The sequence below is a fragment of the Hydra viridissima genome, unplaced genomic scaffold (assembly GCF_058129835.1).
Source record: "Hydra viridissima isolate aposymbiotic clone 2 unplaced genomic scaffold, HvirCarnegie_v1 scaffold_16, whole genome shotgun sequence".
Lineage (NCBI taxonomy): Eukaryota > Metazoa > Cnidaria > Hydrozoa > Anthoathecata > Hydridae > Hydra > Hydra viridissima.
The window spans coordinates 6,923,485-6,945,123 of record NW_028324315.1 but is presented as its reverse complement, the minus strand read 5'-3'; the positions used below and the strand labels follow the sequence as shown (position 1 = coordinate 6,945,123).

General features: G+C 30.6%; 2 protein-coding genes across 3 annotated transcripts in view; both read right to left on the bottom strand.

Moving 5' to 3' along the window:
* Positions 1-21,639, bottom strand: part of LOC149877800 (uncharacterized) — a 171,477-nt gene that overhangs the window by 69,044 nt on the left and 80,794 nt on the right. The window lies entirely within an intron of this gene.
* On the bottom strand, positions 6,494-20,528 carry LOC145181781 (uncharacterized). The gene is made up of 9 exons (XM_090074176.1): positions 20,348-20,528; positions 18,754-18,990; positions 18,299-18,615; positions 11,547-11,701; positions 11,140-11,314; positions 10,494-10,689; positions 10,310-10,409; positions 7,482-7,531; positions 6,494-7,128 (listed from the first exon to the last, which is right to left on the bottom strand). Exons 1-9 carry the CDS (start codon positions 20,403-20,405, stop codon positions 6,941-6,943), a joined length of 1,476 nt encoding a protein of 491 aa, XP_089930302.1. The 5' UTR covers positions 20,406-20,528; the 3' UTR covers positions 6,494-6,940.

The following is a 21,639-nucleotide window of genomic DNA, read 5'->3' as shown; positions in this document are numbered from 1 at the left end:
AAAATGTTTGCTAGCCAGTCAAGTGCTCTGTCATGACAAAGTCTAGGCGATGTTGATACTGAAAACGAAGAAGAAAGTGAACGTGAAAAAGAAAAAGCCCAACACTATCATCGAAAGCGAAACCGAAGAATAAGACCCTTACAAATGTGAGTGAAAAATCATTTTAAAATATTATTTGTCAAAAGTTACAATGTTGCAAAAACAAACAGGCTAAGTTGCAAAAACAAACTGGCAAGAGAAACAAGAGCCCACTTTTGTGCAAGTTCCTAATCCACCATTAGACGTGCCAATTGTCAAAAGTTACATCTAAAGTTGTTAATATAATTAAGTACTACTAATGATCTAAAATAGATGTAAATATTTGGAGACAAATTTGTTAAAGTATGAAAAAGTCTGACTACCTGCCCTTTAAAGTCAGCCTTTTTGCTCATGAAAGTCTAGTTTTAAAATTCTCTTTTATATTTTTCAGACCAATAAATTATGTTCTTGAAAACCAGGCTCAAAGAAACAAAATTCAATCTCCAGAATGTGGCCAAGGATTCTGAAGAAGGTATCAAAGAGCTCTTGTCAAGTTTTTTTGAAAAAAGTGGGGAAGAAAACTCCGAGATTGAACCATTTCTCGTCGACGACAGCCTTTAGCACTCACAGTATGGAAGCTTCTTTTCGAGTTTTATCCAGTCAAAGAAGCAGAAGAAGAGCGCGACTGGATTGAAAGAAGAACTTTTTACCTATGAAAATGATGCTGAGGTAGTTTCTGCATGGATGGGAAAGCTAATGCAGTTCTGGGTGACAAAACGGAACATCTATCCAATTCTTTCCAAGACTGTCTTTGCTATCCTGAGCATTGCAGCAAGTTTAGCATCCTTAGAGCGCTTGTTCAGCGCTGCCAGCCTGACAGTCACGAAGGGAAAAAACCGTATAGATCCTCTGAAAGCTGAAAACTCTTCTTCATCAAGAGCATCTACTCTCAGTTTGAGAGAAAAATGTTGCTCAAATTCTGCTTAGAAACCAAAAGTTCTTCATCTATTCCAATGAGGACCCGAATGATGAAATCGAGGAAGCCCCTATTGACGCAATTAGCATTATGGACATGTATGACATTGAAAATGACAAAGAATATGTGAAAAATTATTTTTTTAAAGTGGTTTAGAATTCTTCCAATTTATTTCTTGCTAAGAAACTCATGAAAACAGTCTCCGAATCAGCACATCTCCAAACGTTAAATGTTTATTCGTAATAAGTGTAGGGTAAAAACTTTAAAAGGAAATGCTATACTTGCCAGTGTTTTATTTCAATGATGACTATGGCAACTAGTGTGTTTAGAAAGTTAACTTTTGGTACCAAAACTGCATATATTTTCACATCATTAGACCTCTTTCATTTACTCATGTTGTTTAATTTACTGTGGACTCAATCTGTTTAATCAAACACTTCATTAATTAATTCCCTGCTTAAGTAAGTTTTATTCAGTACATTTTTTAAATTTTACATGATACATTTCACAGAATCTTCCAAAGATGCTAAAATTACAGTAAGCAATAACTCGTTGCAAATGTTTAGCGACTTTTAGCGATTTTCACAATTTTTAAAAATCTTTTACTTAGTTTCGGGACCCGAACGGTGATAACGCCAAAAACCGAACGGGTTCGGGTTTTCGGGTAAAAAAAAAGTTCCATACCCGAATGGGTACCCGGTAATTTTTTGGTTTCGGTTTCTTAGCTGTCGGTGCTCGATAACCCGTTAGATTTTTGTTTCGGGTCGAGAACATTCCCGGAAAAAAATAACGAGACAAAGGAAAAGATTATCCCGGAATAAAGTTATAAATCCGGACATAATTTTTGTCTCGGAATTTAATAATTATGTCTCGGATAATTATGAAAGTTACGAGACAGATCAATTATCAGTTTAAATAGAGTGGGTTTAAAACTTGCTTTACTTTTTCTAACGGAATTTTTTTGAAGTTAGATATCTAGTTAATATATATAATTGAGACAGATATTTATATCTATCTGCCTCAATGACATATATATTAATGCCATAACAATTCGAGATGTGGCATAACGATACGAGACATTCTATTAAGATACGTGACAAAACAAGACATGCCACAACGATTCAAGACAAACGAGTTATTCCGAACGCTTAGATTAAGGATTAACAAGTTAAATTCTTGATTATTAATATGCAGCTTGACAGAATTGGTTGCATTTTAATGCCAAGACAACTTGGCAGTAATATTAAGGACCAATTTTGAATGCTTTGAATGTTTTTATGTATAAATGTTATTTTAATAAAAAAAAGTAATAATTTTGTTAAATTAGTGAAATACTAAATTGGTATAGTAAAGTTGAACTGTCGTTAGTTGAATTGTCCAAACTTTGTAAGACCCGCGTAAAATAGTTTCATTTTTTAGGAAATGGCAAGGCTATACCAGTACTCTCCGGAGAATGGGCACGTCAACATATAGCTCCTGGATTTTAGTTTATTCTTTAAATTTTTTGTGAGTCTTTTACATCCGGCACTGTTTGAGTATAGTCAAAGTACCTACTTACGCATACCAGATGTGTTACCATCATTGACATTGGATAAATTAAGGATATATTACCATCATTGGAGCAAGGATAAATCTTCCATTCAGCTTTGTTGAGGCAAGACCTTTCAAGGAGTTTATGTGCTACCTAGATCCAAGGCTGAAAATCAAGGCTGCCACAGTTTATTATAGGTACAAGCTGCCTTTGTTGTATGACAATGTCAAGACGGCTGTGGATAAAGTTTTGGAAACTGATCTACTGGAATGTCCAGGAATGGCTCTGACCACGGACATTAATGACTTCAAGGAACTTTGATCCATACCAACAATTGTCTGTTATTACATTGACAAGGAGTGGACCCTGAACAAGTTTGTCGTTTCCGTCAGTCCGTTCAGTGAGAGGCACACTGCAAACAACATTGCCAAAAAGCTTAACAAGTAAGTTAAATTACAAAATGTACTTTTTTACATGAGTTAAATTAATTGTGTTCAACAGTTAAAGTGATATGCCTGATCTCGCCGTTATGCACGTTTATAATCAGTGCAAAGGAAATTTAGTTTTTCTAGTGTTTGCATTCGACATAAATTACCCAGGCCGAAATTGCAACTATGAACAGGGACCTTTGTCTTGCCATGGAGACCAATTCAAAGGAAAATATTACAAAGTTTGTCTACAAAAAGTTCATCACTGCCAACAGCACATACATGTATGTGCAAAGTGTCTTTGACATGAAAGAACCTCTTTTGGCAATTAAAGCAAGGCTAGACATTGACCCAGCAGATGTTGCCTCTCTTGTGCCCTCTGAATTGGAGTTTAAAATCTTTGAGGAATTGTTACCTACTCTCAAACTGTTGGCAAAGATATCTGAGAGACTTAGTGCAGGCAAAAAGCCGACTCTACACATTGTTGTTGTTGATCTCCATAATTTGCAGCACCACACCAACAGGGTTGAATTGGTCAAGGATGATTTGTCAGATACAAACAAATCATTTTTAAAAACTTTTTCAGCCAAGCTTGATAAAAGGTTTGCCAATGCTGGCATTTATACCATATTTCTTGGTGTTGGTCATCTCCTTAATCTTTACTACAATGGTGTGGCATCCAAAAAGTTTGAAACCTATGATAACACCTACAAGTACTTGGTTGAAAACCACACCAATCATTATAAATGGCTCAACAAAATTATGGATCAACCAGCGGCCACTGCAAACTTGGCTCAAGACGTTATTCAATTTCATTTTCAACACACAGCAACTTCGGGCAAGTCCAACATTACCGAGGAATGGAGTGTCTACAAGATTATGCATCCCTGCGAAAGGAAAAAGGCCCAGAAAAATATTCTTGGGTTTTGAACAAAACTAGAAGTGACTTTACCTCTTTTGGCTGAAGCAGCACGGCGTTACCTGACAATTTCAGCATCTTCGGCCACTTCCGAGAAGGCCTTCTCTGCAGGAGGAAGCATAGTAACATACAAAAGGACCAAGCATCGGCCGAAAAATATTGAAAAGTTGCTCTATATCCAAAAGAACTATGACTATGTTCGATTCAAGTCCTGAAAACTAACCTCAGAAAATGACAAAGATCCCGGTAGGGCATTCTCAAAAACTCTAAAGCTAGATCTTAACTTTATCTTTGCCTTTAGTAAAATCTTAAATTTTGCCACTTCCGTAAAAACCTTACAGCTATGCAACTTTTCAAAAGTTTTGTTCAGATTTTTTAATTTTTTGATAGGCTAAATAGCTCCTTTTGCTGGGCCATCCACTGCCCCAACTGATGCACCTTCAACTAGCGACACAACTTAATGAACTCTTTGACAAAGTTTGTAATTTAAAACTTTTGTTTTCTCCTCATTGCCAATAAAATTTAGTTAATGTGCATTACAGCATAATATTAGAAATAAAATGAATAAAACAAATGCAAATTTTTATTTCAATTTTTATTTGTCTTGTTAAGTCTGGGTACATAGTTAAATTACGATAAAGTAGCAAAAACAATTGTGTTGGCCGAGCTCTCAGCGGAATACTAAAATTCACATTAAGGAATAATTAGTATGTCTCGTTATGTCTCATTATGTCCCGTTAAAAAGATGTAAATTCCGGGAAGTTGTAAAGCTCCTGTTTTGTCCGGGACTTCTTCTCTCGTCTCGGTATCGTCCCGGATTCCCATAAACCCATCTCTTTTATCCCTACCACAAACTGACTGAGCAGCCTCATTAACTCAATGCTCTCTGACAACTTTGTTTATGTAAAGAATACGGAGGAAGCTCTGGGGGGAAACTCTCAATGCAAAACTGGTTCAGTAATGATCTTTTCTTTCCACTTGATTAGTTCAGTGAGGTCGCAAGAACCAAAGTTTATTGTTTGTGGAACTTTAAAAGGCCTAACATCAGTGGAGCTATATTCATTTCTAGTCCTGACTGCCAATATTATGTCGACGGCAAATAATCTCTGCTCCGAGTTATCAGAACATAGAAGTGCGACAATTCTCATGATGAGCCCACCAGGATTCATTTTTTAGATAAAGTTTAGAGGCCTCTTTGATACTATCATTTAGCTCCTGCCAAAGTCGAAATAGCTTTAAAAGATAAAAAAAAAAATGCGCCTTTAATGTCATGCTTTACTTAAATCTCAAAGAACATTGGAAGATAAAACAGTGTCCCCAAAGTTGCAAGCAGACTTCAGATCTCTGCATTCTTTGGCGTAAGACCATGCTTGCTCATATAGAGAAGCAAGCATCTCATGCCACAAGTAAGCTATCAACTGTGAGAAGATCTACCACTTTTAAGAGCTGCTACTTCTAGATCAAGCTTTCCTTTCAATATTGCATTCAAATACTTCCATGCAATTTAACTGTAAGAGCTCATTAATTTAAGAAAATTCTCTCTGATATTTTCAAGAGGCTCCAGGAGGGAGATAAAAGTTAGTCATTCTTTAAAGAATTTCAACTTTGGAAAATAGTTTACCAACTACTCCACACCATCCTTTATCTAAAGTAGTTGGTTCATCATGTTTTTCCGCAAATTGAAGGAACGGAAGCTCATTAATGTGAAGCCAGCAAAAAGATATAAAAATTTTTGTTAAGAATTTCTTCATCAAAATGAAGCATTCAACGTTTCTACCAAGATATTTCGTTTACAGTATAATTGCCAATTATTCGGAAATTAAGATCTTTACCTCTTTCCATTATTTAATTGAATATCCCAACTGTGATCCCAGAGTAAGGAAAGCATTTTGTAAATAGAACAATTAGGACCATTAAAGGACACACTGAAATGATAATGATTAAGTTTAGAATTAAATGCAATTTTAATGAATTATTAAAAATTTGAATAAAGTTCAAATGATGCATTTATAAATCCTTTGGATATATAAATGGACAACATTCCACTAAAATAATTCTAGGTTCAGAAGGCTAAAATGCACTTGTGCTGGCAGGGTTTTTTTTTGTTGTTATTTATCATTTTTATAATATTTTACAATTTTTTAAGTTATTGTAGTTAATTATTTTTGTTGTTTATGAAATTAACTTGGTTATATAAATAAATTCTATTTTAATATTTTTGCTATTGATTACTACTTTTATTGTTTATACTTTTTAAATTTTTTGTGTTGCTGTTGCTACTATTTGTTGTTTTTTTGAATGCTTTTTTATTGCATGTTGTTTTTATAATACTTTTAAATGTTTTTTTATTGTTGCTATTATTTGCTGGTCTTTTGAATGCTTTTTTATATTAATGTTAAGTTAGATTTTTATTTTTATTTTGAATAAACTTTATTTACTATAAAAAAAAAAGATGTTATTAACAGTATCTGAACTTATTGCGTTGTTTAGTTTAACATGAATGTGGTTTTAATTCGTGGATACACCTAAAATTTTAACCAATTGCGTATATACTTTTCAGCTACGCTAATTGGAGAATAAAAATAAATAAGTAGTTCTTTTAAATGCTTCAAATAAATATGTTTGATTTTTGCACTTTTGTATTTCATTTTAAGAAAACTTTTACTAATGTGATTATATAATCTAACTGATATAGCATAAATGTGTTTGTCTTCTTTTTTTTACAAATAGCAAGTAATAAAAAGAATTTAATGTTGTGTGTTTGATTAGCAATCGAACATAAAACTTTTAAACATAGATCTAAAGTATATTAAACTATTTTACAAGTCACATGCATGACATGAATACTGATGTGTTTCCCTATTATCCAAAAAGGTTTGAGTGTGTAGCGATATTCTCTATTAATATTAACTTTTAGCCGTCTTTGCGTTGGCTGGGTAGTTTTTGAACTTTTACAATCAATTAAGTCACTGCTTTAGTTTGGTATTAAAATGCTTATAACTGATTGTTTCTTAATAAAATGGTTGCTATCAATTTAAATAATTTTTAAAATGTTCGAATTGATTTCTTTACATTGATTGAGTACTTGCGACAAATCGATCAGCTTTTATATTTTCCCATTTGTCATTTGACAAAACCAAAAGAACAGGTTTTCGATTAAAATCCAGCTCAACCACATTATTGCGATTCGTGTAACCATAAATCAATCTTGTTTTGTTGCTGTAGCCAATTATATCGTAAAATTGGATTGGAAGAACTAAAAATCGGAATATAAATAGAGAATTTATTTATTGATTTAAAATCTTAAATAAAACAGTAAACATATATCTATTTTATATTTAAAATTTAATACAAACATATGTATTTACATAAACCTAATATCATTAGAGATATAAAACTGAAAAAAAAAAAAAGATAAATTTAAAACCATTAAAGATAATAAACTAAATATAGCATACAAATTATGATATTACTATTGAATAAATTATGTGAAAATCATCAGAAACAAGCGTATTTTTTTTTTGGAACTTGAGAAAGTTGAAAGTTCGTAGGACAGCGACGATTGATGAACTTCGAAAAAAAATAAAGATAATAAAGTTGTTTGCTTACATTTTATACGTCCGGAACTTTTTTCGCGTTGGTAACAAGAACTTTGTTGTCTGAAAATTAAATTTTTAATATTTTTTTGGAAGTTGAGGTGGCTAATGATACAAGGAGTGTAAAACAAAATTAGCGCCTTGAAGTTCGCAAAAACAGTAAACAGGGGGTATTGCTTAATACACCTATGTATGGGATATTATTATGTTCTCTTGTGCAAAATTGAGTACATTTTATTGGCAACGGACATTGAGTTACATAATACATTTTTAATTGGACATGTGGTCACGCAAATATACTCATTTGCTACGGAATTACAAACTACCGCACAAATGGAGTTCAAGTTGAACGCAGTTTTAATTTTTTTTGTTTATTGTGACCTTGAAACGTCTTTTCTTATTTTGACACTTAAAACAATAATTTACATGTTGGCTTTTCGCAAGCAGGCTATCATAATTTAACAATTACAGTTGACACGCGATACCTCTTTAGGGATTGGGGGAAATACTTGAGATTTTTTTGAAAATAAGAAAATACTTTTGCTTAATTTTCTTTCTGACAAAAACCAATTACAGCCAGGCTACAATGCTGGAAAAAAACCTTAACCTGGAGTGGTTTTAAACTAAATCTTTTCCATCTTCGTTAAGTCTTCAAGTTTTAGTACTGGGGATTGTATTTCATTTCTGTGTTTTAGGCTGTATAGTAAAGTATTTGGCTACGTTTCAAAAGCATCAAATTAGTGTGGCGAAGGAATGAACCTCTATTCCATCATTAACTTTACCTTCAATTTTGTTATCATCATTTTCAAAATTAGTTTCCAAAATCTGAGCAATGATTTCAGCATTATTAGCTGTTGAACAGGTGGTTATATAACTCAATTTCAAGTAACCAAAAGTTCTGCTGGAAAATTTTTCTGGACGACACTAGGATGTAACTTTCGCAAACGGTCAAGCTCTTCAGTCAAGGATTTGAACGGATCATCACCAGTAGCTTTTCTCATCTACAAGGCGTTTTAAAACAATTGACTATAGCCTTTGACACAACATTTCAAGAAGAAATACAATTTTTAGTAGCTTGAAGAATCTAAGTTTTGGCAGGGGTCATTTTTGTTTACAGTCTTGATACACTTGATAAGCCTTAAAGGTTATTAGTCACTTTTGACTAATAGCCTTTAAGGCTTTGTCTTACGCCTTGATCTATCCCAGTTGGCATCGGACGTCCTTAGACGTTCAGTGGACATCTATGGACGCCTTTGATGTCCATAGACGTCCTCTGGACGTCTAAGGACGTCTAATTCCTACTGGGATTGACTGAAGGACAGATGCAGTGCTAGGAGGAGAAATATTAGGTTAATGTTGCTTACTCCTTCAATATGTAGATGAGCAGGACAGTTATACACCAGAAGCATTACTTTTCTGCTCTAAGCACTAAAGTGCCATGCTTCTTTATTCATCTTATAAAAATGTCCCCGGCCATCCAATTTGTTATCTTATTCCGATACGTGCAAGGGGGCTGTTTGCTTAAAACATCATAGAGTTTTAAATTTGTTGATAATAGATATGAGTAAATTTATTCCCGTTGCAATTCCTGTTGCTTTGCGTGTTAGTCTGAGTTTACCATTTTTCCCCGGAAACATATCTCTTGTAGAAGATGGTGCATTTTGTTTTGTTTTGCCAAATTATCCCAAACTCATCACCGTTGAAAATATTTTCAAGTTAATAATTTGAGAGCAATGTTGGAAATATTGTTATATTCCATGGAGCGACCATATAATTCACTATAAGATCATTATAAGTCACAAAGGTAATTTTCTTCTGAGATTTTAAATCTCAAGTCATTCCTATTAAGTAGAGCAAAAATTAAGTATAGCAAAATTTAATTTTAATTTGAATCACAAGTATTAAAAACTTATTGCTAGTCTATGTCTTTGAGTTTAAATCAAATCGAGCAAAATTTGGTACAAAGGGAACAAAATCTTTTTTTCCAATTACGCAACCAAATGTCAAATTCTTGAAACTGCAACTCTCCCCATTCTTCGGTAAATTTTAGTACTTTCCTTTTAGTATGATGCCATCGATTGGTACTTGTTGATTTCTTTTAAGTTCAATGTTTTTCTTTCCCCTTTTTTTTTCTTTTCATTTTACTTCTGTTTTGTTAAATGATTGTGCAAATATATAATAACCCAGCAAGCACACAACGTTGAAACAATGTTGTGTGCTTGCTGGGAAAATAAGTATATAAAATAAAGATATAATTTCTGACTTTTAATTGAGCTTAAAAATGTGGAAAAAAAACAAAAATGTAAATGGCAACCTTGCTACTATTTTATAAATATAAATTCGATAAACTTTTAAACAGCTTACATTTTTAAACATCGCATTTTTAAAGATTTTCGAAGATTTTACGTATTACATCATTTTTACACGTTCCTTAGTTGTTTGAAAAATTTCGATTATTAACCGAACATTAACGGAAAACGAAACGAAAAAACGAAAAAACGAAAAAAAAAGCAGACAAAAAAAGCGCCGCTGGTTTTTGAAAAAACATTAATAATGAATCTTTTTTAGTAGTTTTCTCTACTAAAAAAGATTGGTTTTTTATTGTAAATGAGTGGGTTTAGTCATGTCAGTTCAACTGGATTTTTTTCACAGTTGAACTGAGTTGAGATTGGGCTTACGTAGCGCTGGTATAGCGCTTACGCATTTTGGATACTGCGTTTGCACGCGTTACGCATTTTTCCAAGTATTGAATTAGCATATTACGTTACAAATACTCAGTTTAAATAGCATCACTAAATGTTCCAAAATAGTTAGAAACAGATATATTCAATAGTTATTTACCTTAGTAAAACAGCTTTGCAGACATACTGGTAAAGGACAGCGTCAAGCATAGTTCCATTTTCATTATTATAACTCCATACGGGATAAATGCTCGTAATATCTAACATAAAGCAATTATTTTTAAAATTTTTATTTTCACGGCCTCTTTTACCTACATAAACAAATCTAGATATTTCTTGAGCACCTTTACTCTGTAACTTCTCAAATGACTTTTGGAAAACAAATTTTTTAAGCGCCAACTTGGGTGCATTGTTTAAAAACTCGTTACTAAATATATCAGCCTTAACTGCCAAAATTTCATTTCCCACACGTGCATTTGTTACATTGGTATCATATAAAAGGGAGAACTTCAGCATTGAATCAATATAGAGTTTGGGTAACTGGAAATGTAAGTAATTTATCATATTAATTAAATGTAAAGTAAATGGAAAATATAGAAATAAAAAATAGAAAAAAAAAAACTTGCACAAAGTTTGTAAACGAAGTAAAGGAATATTTGTGCAAGTTGTTGGTAATAAATTAATTTAAAAAGGTTTATTCAGTAACAAAAATATGCGATGTTTATTAACATTTTTAAATATTTTTTAACATTTGCTGATATTTTTTTATATCTGCAGTTATTTGTTAAAACTTGTTAATATTTGTCTATATTTGTTATTACTTGTTTACATTTGTTAACATTTATTCCTATTTATTCATACTTTTTTATACCAACGTTTTAGGATTTTATTGCTTCAAATGTATTTTTTTAGCATAAAATTTGAATGAAAATAAAGAGTGATAAAAATACCACCAAAAGTTAAAATAAATACAATTGAGATTTATCTTACATAAATCACGATATATGGTTCCTTTTGAATTACTGTTGGAGCCATGCTCGAATCATCCCTTAGGATGTTGTTGAAAACTAACTTACTGTTATAATATAAGTAAATAGCTACACTTTCAAGGTCAACAACACACTGGGTATCGGGCTTCAGTTGAAAGTTAAGATAGAATATGTAACTAAAGTTATAAAGAACTAAATTTAATTAAACTATTTCCAAAATGACAAAAGAGCAAAATAATTTAACAATTTGTTTTTATTAGAATATTTTGATTAAAAAAAATTTCACTTAATTTAATGTAAACTATCCGGCTTAAATTTAATAAAAAAATTTTAAAGTATTTTTAATTTACTTTATATACTTATAGTTATTCATCATTTTTCATAAATCTTAAAATTGCATTTACATACTTTGTGACATTGCTTGAAGAAGAGCTAACCAGAGAACAGTTTTTTGCTGGTCGTAAAATTCTAAAAGAAGTTAGTCTGACCGAAATTGATTTAGAAGTGGTTAAAACCAAGGCGACCCATTGGGTATGGTTGCTTTCTACTGAATCATCTCCAACCTAGTACACAATCACAAATTAAAATTGTAGGATACAAATTTTAATTATTTTCCTGCGAGGCAAATAATGAGTTCCTGAAAATTTTAAAAAACAGACCAATCTTTTAAGAAAAAGAAATAATAAAAATAGAAATTTATTTTTCATGCTTTGAAAAAAGCAAAATTTTTGTGAAGCTTCATCTTTCGAAACGTCGGATTTTTTCAAAAGTCTATATGTAGTTTTTTTAAAAATGTTTTCATAAAGGTCGATTTTCTTAAAAAGTGCAGTAGTCATCTTTTGAAAAAATTTAACTCAAAGCTTTGTCACTTAAACGTTACATTTTTATTCATCGTGTATTTTTTTGAGTATATATAGACATCTAATAATATTAGATTCCAGTAAAAATTACGATATGTACAACTTTATATTCGAACCTAATGTCATATGCTTCAACCTTTCAAGACTTCATGCAGAGATTTTATTTGATTTAAACCATTAAACTTACTTTTATAAGTTTTTGATAAAAAATCTATAGAAAAAAAAATTAAAAAAAACTTGTCACATCAAATCTTTTTAAACGCATTAAATGTTCTCTTTTAATAAACTTTAGAAAATTCAATTTATCTTAAAAGATTGATTCAGAAATCTGTTATCACTCGTTGAAGAGCAATAATGCTTTTTGATGCTTATTATATATACGATTATGAACGATTATGTACGATTATATACGATTATGTACGAGTTTATGCAATTGGGAACTTTGAGATTTTTTTTTTAATTTATTTTACAAATATATACAAAAAAAAAGGAAAAATTCAAAAAAATAGTAAAAAAGCAATAAAAAAAGTGATCGTTAACAATTATAAAAATTCACACAGATTTAAAAATGATCTAAATAAGCTGTCTTCTTTATTTTATTTTGAGGGAATTTGCCACAGTTTCGAGTAGTCCTTGTTATCGAATTTGATAAAATAATATCGAATACTACAAAATGTGTTGGTGAAGATGGTGCACCACCTGCTTCCAGAGAAGTTGTTATTTACCCAAGAGGTCATCCTCTTATCTATATCCTTTATATCTACATCCTATATCAAGTATGTCTGCCAACTTAGATCCTATGGTTTATCCTCTATTTTTTTAGAGGGGTGATGCTGGTTGGCATAATCAATTGGTTCACAACCCTGAATGTGCTACATTGGTTAGATATCATGTTATATTATCTCAGTATTACAGTTATAAACTTTCAGTTAGACAATTTTTTTCTTCACTGGGTGCAGAATGGGTGCAGAAGTTTGCATTAACTGAAAATATGAGAGTACAAGATGGGGAAGGTGAATTTTCCCAAATTTTTTGTATTTATATGTGTTATATGAAACCATATTTGTTTATAGCTGTATATATGTTTAAATTATGTTGTTTCCATGTTTTCAAAGATGGGTGACTTGGCATTATATTGAGCAAGATTAATAACCTTGCCAGCCAAGCGGTGTACTTATAGCAGAGGTGTGACTTGGCAGCATTTAGTGTCAGGCGGTGTTACTGCTTTAGAGCTAGGTTGTGTTGTCTAGCCTTTTTTAATTATTCTGAAAACACATAATGTCTGTTAATGTTTAGCGTAATGTGTATGGGAGAGTATGCAACCTTGATCTTTAAATCTAGGGTATTTTAATGTCCTAAGTTCGAAGTAATTGAATAACTAATATTGAATATAAAAACAAATATACTTTTATGTAGTTATATGTTTAGTAAAAAGATAAATATATAGTTCACTTTAAATTGGTTTTCTACTTTAGCCTTTCATATTTTAATTCGGTTTGTTATTTTCGCTGGATTTTAGGATCAAGGGTGTAAATATTCTATTGTTATGTGTTATTGTTGTGATGTTTTGTGTTGATAGACTGCTTGGCTTACCTTCCCGTTGGTGTCTATTGTTAAAAATGAATAATAGGTAGTTTCATTATAGGAACTTACTGCTTTTATTTATTTACTAAAAGCCAACACTATGCTAAAAATGCGGTTTATATCTTAATTTGATTTTTTTCGATAAATGTTTATATTAACTGCCATGTCAAAATAGGTTACTATAAATAGGTAAATCGATTTTCAGTTTTTATGTGGTTTTTTTTTTTTCTTTAAGATTTACAATTGACGTATTTATACGATTTATAAAAAGAAAACCTAATTACCTTTTATTGTAAATTTTTGTCAGTTAAAATGATAAAAATATATGCAATTAGTTCAATTTTTTTTTATTTTCTATATTTTATGCCTAATAATATTTGTTGTACGTAACTTAGGGGATCTTTTTAAACGGGGGGTGAATATTGTAGTTTTGCGCATTTGTCAAATATCGAGTTACTTAAATTTTATAAGGTATTAAACTAAGTAATTAGCTTAGTTTGCATTTGCAACACTTTGAGGAAAGAAAAAATTCATATACATGTTAAGTTCTTATATAAACTATATCAAAAAGAAAAAGTTCTTATGCATGTATATCATTTTTTTACATTTTATTATTCTGGTAAATGTTCTTCATCAAAAACTTGATTACTTTTAGTAAAAATAACTCTATTCTCCAGTCCACCATCAGGGCAAAAACGGGGAAGGGAGGTCCTTTATTAGTGTCAAATTATTTAAGAGAATTAAATTTCGAGTAACAGAAGGAGTTTTTAGTAAATGGTAGCAAATTACCGTTTATTTAAAACTGTTGAAACAAAGAGGCCATATATAAAAATGGTCAGATTAGTGCCATATATAGCAATGTTCAAATGGTCAGATATTTTTAATAAATTGACCGTTTATTTTGAAAGTGATGTAAGTCCATTTTTTCCGCTTTCAAGGTATTTAAAGGTTAGCATTTTAGTCAATTAAAAAATATGCATTAATTGTACTAAGTTTGGCAATGTCTCTACGAATTTAGAGATGTGTAATTTGATTACATAAATGACTTGCGTGTGAATTTAACTAAAATAACATATTCTTTCAGGGTCGTAAATGGACATTTTTATAATCAATTGTTATGTAATTTCATTTATTGACGAATTTTAAATTGATCAAAGCATATAGATATGTTTAAATACTAACTGTAAATTGTTTACAAATAAGAAGTGCACACTAAGTTTAATGTAAACTGTGATTTCTAACTTTTTTTGAAAAATGGATTTACACCACTTTCAAAATAAACGGTCCAAATCTATTTAGTTATGTGCATTTAACGTTTTAAAGACAATTTCCTTTTTTAAAGAAACATGTATCAAGCGGATATCAAAAAATAAATAACTCATGAATAATTTACGTTTGCTTTATACTAATCTTATTAATTAAAGTTTATGTTATAAAAAATATAAAAAGAATTTAGCTTTACTTTTTCGTCAATTTAAAGCATGATGAAGTGTTACTATTTTGTGTCAGTAACTAAAAACGTATTATTTTGAACTTAGTAATGTCGAGGAAAATAGTTCTGCCTAACACTGATATCACCTATGTCAGTAGTAAATTACTGAAATAATGTTAAATAATTGGTAAATTATTTTACCTCAGCTTACTATTTATTTTAATTTTACAGATGGTTTAATATTTTTAATTTGAAGTCGTTTTTCCAAGAGAGTATTAGTTAAAGTTTCGCAACCTTAAATTGTGGAAAACAGCCACTATAAAATAACAGACCGACCATAAACCCGTATTACGGGTTGCTTTTTGCTAGTATAATATATAATGATATAATGTAATATGTTATAATGGACTATGAAATTATATAACATAGTACATTATAATATAATTTAATATATGGTATATTATATTAAAAAAGATTTTTTCTGCAACTGCTAAAAAAATGGATAAATTTAAACATGTAACAAGTCCCACTAAACTTGAGCTTATAAACATGTTCGTTGAATTGAGTGCAGAGAATTCAAGTGCTGGTAAAAGGAGAGTATTGAAGAACATAGCGTTAAAAATGTTTTTAAAAGCTGTTAAAAACTTTTTTTAACAGCTTTTAAAAAAGGTCGGTTTTTTTATAAAACCGATTTTAACTTTTAAAAAAGTTTTAGACTATTAAAGAAAATTTTTAAATTCTTATCTTTAAAGTTGTTAAAAAGTTAAACTTATTTTAAAATATTTAATAACATTTTATCCTTTTCCTTAAGAATGTTATATTTTATAAGAATACAAGAAATTTTTGTTGAAATCTACCTGAGGAGCATTTACGCTGACATCTATAAAATTGCGCCTGATCTTGTAAATTTATTAAAAACCTTAAGTCTGGCAGCTCACGTTTTTAAAATATAAATCAATTTGTTAACCCTTTAACAGTCCGCGCGTTTTCTTAAAAACGGTCGCTATAAGTTTTGCGTTTTTTATTGAAGTGGTCTCTAAATGTCTCGGCTTTTTAAAAACTTCGATTTTTTACTTTTAAAATAAAAAAAAGTTTTTACTATTTTAACACTATTAAACACTAAAAAACACTATTATTCACGTATAAGAATTTATAACCATATTATAGTAATAGAAAATTTTTGTAAAAAATAAGCTTTAATATTCAGTCTTTGTGTGAAAAGTCATAAAACATGGAGCTGCACAAAGTCCTACATCACATTCTACGCATTCATATCTAGAATCTTTTCTTATTTTTTGTTTGTGACATACCACACACCTTATCTGAGCATTAATTTTTTTTTCAGATGCTGGCACGTATGATGGAAAATGTCGGTTAATCAATCATAAGGGGTTGTTTGCTACCAATCTAGAGTGAGATTTTTTTGGCTGTTGGCCATATCGTTGAATCATCGATGTGATTAACATTGTTCTAAAGTTTAAAGGTGTGATATTGCGACCCATTTTTTTACAAATTATTTGTGAATTAAATGCTGCTTGATTAATTAAATGAGTAAATACTTCCTTCTACCACTTTTTTACCCTTTTTCTTTCAACTTCGAATGATGTCATCATTTGGTCACTTCTATCTACGCCTCCCATATTTTGATTATAATCATCAATAACTAAAGGAACTAACTTTTCTTTCCCAGCTCTTAAAACATTTTTAGTCCCATCAATAGTGCAAGTTGAAATGGTATAAACATCCTTTTTATCTTTCCAATGTGTTATCATGATATTTGTTTTTTCTTCGTAAAGAACTTTGCGTTCATTTTTTTTTAACTTTTCATGGATAAAAATAGGAAAACCTTTTCTGTTTTTTTGAAGTGTTCCTATGGTATCCGTAGATCTTAGCAATAATACTGATGAAAGCTCATAGGAAGAATGCCAGCTGTCAATGTAAAGTTTGTAACCCTGATCAAGTAAGCCATCCATAAGAAACATAACACTTTTTGTAGCAACATAGCGATAATCTGAACTTAGAGTATTAGTCAGCTCAGATCCTGTATATAAAATGGATTTCCATACATCTCCTGAATCTGACTCGCATAATGAAAAAGTTTTTATACCAAATCTGGCACTTTTGCTGCGAATACACTGTTTCCAAGAAAGTCTACCTTTCCACAACAAAAGTGACTCATCAATTGATATATTTTGTGTAGGTGTATATACCTCTTGGAATTTTTTTGTTAAATAATCCCATACTGTGCTTATTTTGGATAAAACAGGATATTTATTTGGTAATGTGGTAGAATCAACAAAATGAATAAACTTATCGATTAACTTGAACTTGTTATAGGATAACAACCACTTAATACCAGCACTTGCAAACAATGGATATGTGGTGTAATACATTTCATACGTGGGCTTCCAAAGTACTCCTTGATATAAGAATATTGCAATATATTGTCTGACCTCTGAAACTGTCACAGGCAACCAACACCTCATTCTGGATTTAACTGATAATTCTTTTTTATCTATAGTTTAGGAAGCATATCGATTAGTTTCATTAACAATAAACTCACAAATTTCATCTGTAAAGTAAAGCTCAAACAAATAAAGAGGATCATTTTTGACTATATCTTGCTTGCACCCAGAAATACCGGTAAATTCAAAGGGGTGAACTCTATTATTTGAAGATTCAGATTTCCAAATTGGTATGTATGAGCCAGGAAATACATTTTCTAAGGAATTGTCACTAGAACTAAGACCATCGACCAATGCAGGAATTTCTTCTTCTAAACTTAACTCTAATATCTCTGGTTCGGAATTTTCTTCATCAGAAACATCAGATATACTATACTCTTCTTCTGAAACCTCACTCAACTCCTCGTTTTTATCGAATATATAATTTTCTATTTCCTCGTGAGTAAATATTCGCTTTTTCGTAAATAATTTTTGCACTGAAAAAACATGCTTGTCTGCCATATTTAAAATAAAAGTGAAAACGTGCAAAAGTAAATTATTGAATAAAAAGCTTATTAATTATGCAGTAATAAATTTTGTGACAGTTAGAAGTATAATTACTCATAAAAAGACAGAAATTATGAGGAGACACTAAAACGTAATATTACGGTAAGGACATTCAGGAACCACTTTTAGTTTGTGTAATATTACGGCATGGACATTTAGAAACCACTTTGGATTTGCGTATTATTACGGCATGGACTGTTAAAGGGTTAATCTTTTTTTTTTCATTGGTTTGTTTATTATTTCATTGGTTTGTTGATTACTTAATGTTGTTACCTTAGTAATGATTGTGTAAGAATTCTCAAATTCCTTTTCAACTCCATTTCCAACGAATGTTTCAAGGAGTGAATTCACAGTTCGACTATCATTATTTCTTGGAGAAATTCTACTTGCGTAGCTGGTTCTAATTGGATTTACACTGTATATGTAATTTTTAATCAACATCCTCTTTGAATAACTTGTGGGGTTGTCAATATTGTCAATAAAAAATACTGAGCTTGAACTGTTCCCACCCGAAAAAAATTTGATCTTTATATTGAAATTCAGGAAACTACCGATTTCGCTATTAAAAACTTGTGGTGAGGCCATTCCGTCTGAAAGAAAATAAAGTATCATAATTACAAAAGTAAGTATAATTTTTACAAATATATACAATTATAAACATTTTTTTAAATCTAGTTTATTTAGGCATCTTGTTTTGCCAACAGGCAGAAACCTTAACAAATACTTACAAAAAAAAGGAAGAAACTCCCAATTTGTGTTTCCAGTAGGTGTCATTCCCATTGAAGTCGTCATGCAATAGCAGTCAAAGGAAGGTATTCGTCGTTGTACTCCTACATAAAATTCACCAGCAGCTAGTTTTTTCCAACAAGTTTGAGTGCATTCTTCCCTCGTTGAAACTTTTTGGTAAATGTAAGTCCCAACATCTCCTATGTTCCAAACTCCAGGGTAATATCCTTCTGTTTGACCTATGTAGGTTTATTTTATGAGAGACGTTGCATAATTAATTATAATAAATTAATATAGACGTTACATAGTTAATCAGAGAAAATAAAAATACATTTTGAACAAATCTGAATTTATGTTTTGAGAACTTTTGCAAAAAGTTGTTTATTTACAAATAATGCATTTGATTTCAGCAATAAAATTATTTACTCAAAAAAGGTACACTAAAAAGTTTTATCAAATATGAACCTTTCAGAAGAAATTTTTGGTTTATTTTAAGGTTTTGTGCGAAGATTTTCTATAATAATTCCTTAAAGCCTTATAAATTAATAAATTCCTTACAAACCTCATAGGTTTAGATTATATAATGGTAAAACTCGATTATTGGACTTAGTTCTTCATAATATTACTTTTTAAAGATTTAACTTTGATAAATTTGTAAAGATCATAGATTTTGGAAAGTCGTTAGACGCAATATATTTTTTCAAGAGATCCATTTTTTCTTTAAGTCTATTATTCCTCATTTTCCCCCACCTTCCCATACGGCACCTCGCTAAGCGTAAGACTGTGCCGAGCCGAAAAGACAAAGAAAATTTTATGAGTATCTAAGACAAAGCCGAAATATGTTAAAAAGCCACTTTGTTTAATAAATTTGCTTCTTATTTTTTCAATCCCTATTTTTAATAAAAATTGAGGTAAACTTTTGTTTAGCATTTTTTTGCATTTGCTTTGCATTTTTTTTGTGTGTGTGATTTAAATGAGTTATGCGAAGGGAAAGATGAAAATCACAATAACACGAAAACCGTTTTTTCCGTGTTTTTTAACGAGTGCCATATTTTTGTCAGAACTACCTTGATGCTCTATTATTATTTTAAAATTCATTTTCACGCGTTCCAGTCAGTTTTTCCCGTTTAAAGTTTTACTGTTCCCTTGTATACCTAAATAATTAATATAAAAACAAGCGAAAAAATGAAATTTTGCACTAGGCTAAAAAAAAGACTAGATACTCATAAAATTTTGCTTTTTATGATTCTGTTAATAAAAAGGCCAACTTGTTTTACTAATGCTAACAGCATTTCAAGTGCAATTTGGTTTACTATTAAAATTAGTAAAAAAAAATGCATCAGTTTAATGCTTTCGACTGAGTCGATACCGTTAAGGTAACCCTAAATTTCGAAAAGCTGTCAGTTAACTTCTTTTGTTTGCAAAATCTTCCTAAGTGTTTGCTTTGAAATGCCTAATTATTACTTCATGCGTCAGAAACAGTTAATCGAAATTAATATATAGTACGGTGAAGCGACGGAGAAGCTTAGACTCTGGCACTGTATATAAAAATATATATTACAATAAAAAAAAAAAAAGATTAACTTTACAACTTACCACAAAAAATAGTGAACACAATTACTAAGCTGAGAAAATAATTTTTTATTTTAAACATTTTTTGAAATTTAAAGTATCTTCATTTAAATTTTCCCTTCAAAGTGTAAAAAGTAAATCTTTTTCCTCAATGAAACTATGAAACCTATTAAATTATAATGAGTCCATAATAATTTCCTCATATGTTGTTAGCACAAACTAAAAACTCGATAGTTTTTTCTTCTTAGCAAATAACAGCGGGGTCATAAATAATGAAGAAGTCTCTATTTACGCTCTATTTATCATGTTATGGAAGTTAAGCCAAGATTGATCTAACTTTTATAAATAGATGAGTGTCTTTTAGAAGGTTTTAAAACATTTTTGAAGCTTGAATAATATTTGATTATGCTGATTATTAGTTGATAGTATTCCATAAGCAACTCTGAAAGATAGGACTTTTAAGTTATTAATTGATCCTAAACTATTTTAAAATCTTTTTTAATGTTCCTCTACTTAAAGAATCTACGTTATATTTCTAAAAGCATTTTTATAAATTGAAATTGCTCCCAAAGACGGCATAAACGAGTCAGGAAGACGGTGAGAGAGGTCATAAAAAGGGGAACAACAATAAATATTAAGAAATTGTTTTTTTTATTAAACTCATAAAGCTTGAAGCAACCAATGTTAACTGAACTGAAACTCTAATAACCTGGGGATTACTTATTCTGTAATATTTTTCCAACGTTTATTTTATAGTAGTTTTTTAAAGAAAGGCTAAAACCAATATTTAGTCAGAAACTTTGAGGTCACCTAAACTTTTTATTGTAACTTTATTTATTACTCCCATACTAAATGAAAGCACCATTTATTTCCTGAAGCATTTTTCTAATTGAAGCTTCAACTCAAATTCGTAATGCTTCAAACAACCAATTCAACCAACCAAACGACGGCGGGATCGGGGAGGGTAGACGGTGAGAGAGGGCATGAAGTGGGGAACAATAAGGCCGTATTTTATAATTGTCGTTAAAAATTATTGAGAACTATTTTTTTCATTTTAACTCGTAGAGTTTTAAGCAAACTATGTTATCTGGATATCATTTCTACTGAGTTTGATTGTTAACTGAGTTCGTGTAGGTTTTATGCCTTTATCCCAGCAAGCTCTTCTTGTTTGGTTATTGCATGAACTCCGACCAGCACCACTGTGCGTTTATGTTTCAATGATTGTGCGTAATAGTTTTATGATCGATACTATTTTGACATTTATATCCCACTTTTTGCGCAGGCTTTCGGTAAAATAAAAAGATTGTTATTTTCTC